This window comes from Mobula hypostoma, chromosome 24, assembly GCF_963921235.1.
Source record: "Mobula hypostoma chromosome 24, sMobHyp1.1, whole genome shotgun sequence".
Lineage (NCBI taxonomy): Eukaryota > Metazoa > Chordata > Chondrichthyes > Myliobatiformes > Myliobatidae > Mobula > Mobula hypostoma.
The window spans coordinates 26487536-26492737 of NC_086120.1; the positions used below are offsets into that span (position 1 = coordinate 26487536).

The 5202-nt window shown below is 48.0% G+C and overlaps 1 protein-coding gene across 1 annotated transcript; it reads right to left on the minus strand.

Moving 5' to 3' along the window:
* Window positions 1–2748: 2748 nt before the first annotated feature.
* LOC134337307 (transcription factor JunD-like) lies at window positions 2749–4563 on the minus strand. Its single transcript, XM_063032207.1, has one exon. The coding sequence runs from the start codon at window positions 4436–4438 to the stop codon at window positions 3557–3559; it is 882 nt and encodes a 293-aa protein (XP_062888277.1). The 5' UTR covers window positions 4439–4563; the 3' UTR covers window positions 2749–3556.
* Window positions 4564–5202: the final 639 nt, after the last annotated feature.

Here is a 5202-nt window from a genome sequence, read left to right on the forward strand (position 1 = left end):
ATTTGAGTTCCAACCCAGAACAATTTTTAACCCTCTGTTATTCTTGGTCAGATATTTTTCCTCATTCCTCAAAAACATCTGTGGAATCCATATCGCAGTACAAATTAGCATCTTTGGGTCCACCAGAGTCTGTGGGACTTGACCCAAATGAGAATCAGTGTTGGTGGGAATAGTATCTCCGAGCTGCTCAAATCCCCACACGTCCATTGTCCCCACCAGAATTCACCATTCCACTTGAGCTTAACTTCACTGTCTGTGTCCTAACCTGTGTCAAGGTTTGTTCATCATTACTACCCCATTTATCAACATCACAGATTTTAAACTGATTTTCAAACCATTTCATGACAATCTCCCCCCATCTCACTAAACGTTTTTAGCCCTTGATCATTCCTGAATTTAATTGTGTCATTTTTAGCAGTTATATCTTCATAAGATCCAAAACATAGGAGCAGAATCAGGCCATTCAGCCCATTGAGTCTGCTTCATCACTCTGTCGTGATTTATTATTCCTCTCAACCCCATTATCCTGCCTTATCCCCATAATCTTTACCAATATAGAGGACATCAACCTCCATTTTAAATACATCCAATGACTTGGCCTCCATAGCTGTCTGTGGCAACCAGTTCCATGGATTCACCACCCTCTGACCAAAAATTCCTCCTCACCTCTGTCCTCGAGGGACACCCTGATGCCGAATCTGTGGCCTCTGGTCCTAGACTCCCCCATTATAGGAAACATTCTCTCCACATCCACTCTATCTTGGCCTTTCAAGACTCCATAGGTTTTAATGAGATCCCTCACTCATTCTTCTAAAACTCCACTGAATGCAGGCCTTGGGCTGTCAAAATGCTCCTCATACCTTCAGTCACCTCACACCACTGCATTCACACACTAAATCTCTCTGCTTCTCCTTCCTTTAAGATACTCCTTAAAATCTATCGCTTAGGAAACCTTTGGTCATGTGGTCTAACATCATGTGGCTTGTTTTTTTATTGTTTTACTACATTCAAGTCAATAATATTCACATGCCATAGTTCTTCCTTCTCTCAGTTAATTACTAAGCTTATCATCTGAGGTACTTAAATTTTTTTGGAGATAACATTCAAGGGAAAGGAGATGCAATGTAATTAACCCATCTTAATCAGTGTACCTTATTGAATTCGTGAGCACATCCCAACAGAAGCAAGCCCATTTCAATCATCCCAGGTTTCCAGTTGGACAGATATCCACAGGCAGAATTCACCAGGCTGTGGATGGTACCCCTGACATCATGACTGGATGGAGGTCAATACATGGCTCTGCCATACAAGGACACACCCCAAACACGATATAGGGCATTCACCGTAAGCTTTTAGTGTGAATTTCACCATCTTAGATGGCATCAAATCCAACCATTGCCAGCTGAGACCTCCCCCAACCCAAACACCACTGAGCACAAAGCAACATTAATCTCCAGCGGTGGATCAAAGGTCACTGATCCAGACAGTCATCTTCCCCAGTGATAGGAAAACTAAATCTGGCAGGCTGATCAGAATATTGCCCAATCCCCATTCTGTTTGTGGTTTTTTTTCGTAGTCCCACATGTCACTTTCCCATCCGTAATCTGTGCTAGGAAGCAGCGTCATTCAGTGGGGGAATGCAATCGAGACACGAGTTAGCTAGTACAACGCTGAAGTAGTACATTTCATATCCATTACCACCGAATGGATACCACCCATACCGTAACAGTAATCACACATTGCCCACACCCATTTCAAGACTGGATGGGTAAAAATAGTCCCACACTCCAAATCAACCCATCACTCTCAATCTTTGCATATTGTGTAACTCACCGCCACCACTTCATGATTAATATTTCTGGAACTGGCTTAATTTTCCTTTAAAAGAGATTTTTGTGTTACCTCAAGTGCCAGTCATTCAAGTAGAAGCTGAAACTATTCAATTATGGGGCTACAGGAAACGGTAGGAAAGTCAGATTTTTTTTTAGTACAAATAACAAACTTTGATTTCCAACCTCATCTAAATGCCAACATTCCTCACCGGTGACTCTAGGGAACTCAGGTAAGATAACAGAGCTGACTGAACAACTCGCAGGGCTGTTTCATGTTGCGTAATAAACTTCATCAGCCCTACTGAGTGGCTGATAATCAGGTTGCAAAGATAATGACCGGCCTGCTGACTGGTGTTTTAGCAGACAAGCAAGCAGCAGCAAAAAAATAGTGCCGGCCCGTCCGTGAGTGTGGGAGAATCGACAAGACTGCGATTTGACTGTTTAATTTGATCTTACTTCCTCAGAATCAGAATCAGATTTATTGTCACTCTCCTGAAATTTGGTGACAGTGAACCTGCTTCCGATTCGGGGGGGAAAAAGATTAAATTAGTTAAACAAACAGTAAAATAGCAGCCTCTTCAACTCTTGCACCCTTAATACACCAGTGCAATACTGTACAAAGATAATTAAGTGTTGTCACTGACCTATTGCCAAATAGGACAACATGAATAACAGTGTCCTATTCCTCATACTACATTACAACTACATCAGCAAGGATGCTTAAAATATTTGTTCAAACTCTAAAAACATCCACAAGTATGGAATACCAGAAAATACTGATATCAATTCCCCTTAAAATGGGCCAACTCTCAACAAGGATCCACCCCAGTCTTTCCAATGCAAAATATTTCCTCTTCAGCAGGCTTGGGATGTGGGTTATTCGCCATTTGCAATTAAATGCAAAATACATCTAACATCTTAGACATAAAATACTTTTATTCAAAAATCACATTGTAGCAATACACATTGGAATGTATAGCAACATGGAATCTAGTCAGACTGTTCCCATTACTGTATATAAATAGAGCATCTTTCAAATGGTAAAAACATACATTCCAACAATATTGTAACAGAATCAGACACTTATTTACAATTATTTAAAAGTTTGCACCTGCGTGCAAACACAAACACTGCACAAAACGAGCAGGCATCCGATGTCAGTCTGCAGGTGGTTTTAAGGCCACAGCTAGTCCATGCATCAGCTTTCTACAAACAGCAGAGAGCAGTACACTGAGCGCACGTCAACACCAACCCAGACATGCAGCGCCAGACAAAGCTACTGGCTTTTGGTCAACAGAACTCAGTCAAGTTCTCATCTCAAAGTCACTGTTGGTGTGCCCTTCCGGGCAGAGCTCTCAGGAGTTCTTCAAACTCGACTTCACTGCTGGAAGGGCAATCTTAAACATGGTCCACGAGCCTGGGTAGGATATTTTGGAGGATGCTCTGTGCAAGAGAGGTGGATGGACAAGCCTCAGGAGGCTAGGTGCTGAAAGACGAATGTAGCCAGAGTACAGTATTATAATGGCCTGCACAGGTCCACAAGTCTAATGGGGTTGCACCTGGTGTGTAAACAGATGATCACGGACTGGATGCTCCCCCGGGCGTCTGCTTCGAAGCGATGGTTCCTCTGATGGCCTGTGGGTGGTGTCCTGCCCCAGGTTTCAGGGTAGAACCCGCAGGGTCCTCGTATGGTCCATGGGGGTAGGATGAGTGCAAGCCCGGGGCTAGTAAGCTTGCACCTGCGGACTGATCATCAGCTGGCAGCCGCTGTTGACGTGGGTCAGCACCTTCTGCTTGAGCTGAGCCACTTGCTCCCGGAGCAGGCTGGCCGTGGAGGCCAACTCCGAGTTCTGGCACTTGAGGCTCTTCACCTTGTCCTCCAGCCGGGAGATGCGCTCCAGCTTGCGCTTCCTGCACTTGGAGGCGGCGATACGGTTCCGCAGGCGCTTCCTCTCAGCTTTGATGCGTTCCTGAGTGTCCATATCGATGGGCGAGACAGGCGGGCTGTCGCCAAGACCCGACACGTCCGGCACGGTTTGCGGCTCGTCCTTGGGGACTTGAAGACGGCCCTGCGGACACAGAGAGTGCCCGAGTGGTGGGTAGGTGGCGGCGGCGGCGGTCGAGGTCTCCGGGCTATAGCTGACTGCCGGCGCCGGGCCCGGCGTCGCGCTGTACGGGCTGAGGTTGGTATAGACGGGAGGCTCGGAGTGTTGTAAGCCGCCAGAACTTCCGCCAGCTCCCGAGACCGGTCCGGGGGCAGGCAGCGGAGCCTGCGGGCCTGCCAGGCCGTTCAGCTGGTTCTGCTTGTGGAGATCCTCCAGCGCCTTGACGAAGCCCTCGGCGAACGAGTTCTGCTCGTCTGTCACACTGCGGGGGAAGAGGCTCTGCGCCGGCCCGGGGCTGGTGGTCACCAGGCCACTCGACTGGATGATGAGGCGTTCGAGATCGGGAGATGCGAGTTTGAGGAAGCTCAGGTCGGGCGAGTTGAGAGGGGCCTCGGAGTCGCGTTGGTTTTTGAGGCCGTTGTCGGACACAGGCAAGCTCAGGCTCTTCTTCATGCTGCTGACCGTGATCAGGGTATCGTCATGGTAGAAGGGCGTTTCCATGCCGGGTCCAAACTGCCGCTGGGAAAGGACGCCCGGACCTCGGTCTCCGCGGCTGCTTTATACCGAGCTCCAACGACAGACCTCCGGCTCCTCCTGCAGACACCCAGCTCACTACCGTTCGCCTCCCACCTGACCCTTTATATCCCTTCGCCCACGTGTTCACCTGATTGCATTATGTCATATGTTCGTCCTCCGATTGGCCGTCAGTGACGTCTTCCTCCACGGCTATTTTGCATGTGGCTCGACCATTGGCCAATCGTTGTCACGGAGACGGATTGTGTACTGCAAATAGCGCGGTGTGTTGTGGGGTGACGTAATGGTTTCGGGGTGTGGCGACTTGAGGCACGTGGCTGCCTATTTAAGGTGGATCTGAAGCTGGTCTCGGCTCCCAGCAAACTTCACAAGAGGAGGTCAATGTTGCGGGGGCGTTAACTGGAGGAGAGGTAAAGAGAGATGGCTAGGAGGAGGAGTGGGGTTAAAACCACAAGTGGCCGACCTTCACCTTGAAATGAGGACATTTGCTGAGAGTTACTGTGTGTGGTCCTTCCCAACAAGGCGGATGAGGAACACACGACTCGGCCGTTCCTGCTCTGCGTGTTCGTGCATTTCGTGGAGGCTGTTCAACAGAAGCCATGAAACTTCCTTCACAACACCAGCCACAATTCTCTTTCAGCCAAACAACTGTTGCAATCTGCATATTTTGAAAAGTTCATAATTTACTGTTTTTCTGGGATCTTGGGGGTTGCTGTATTGCCCATTCCTAC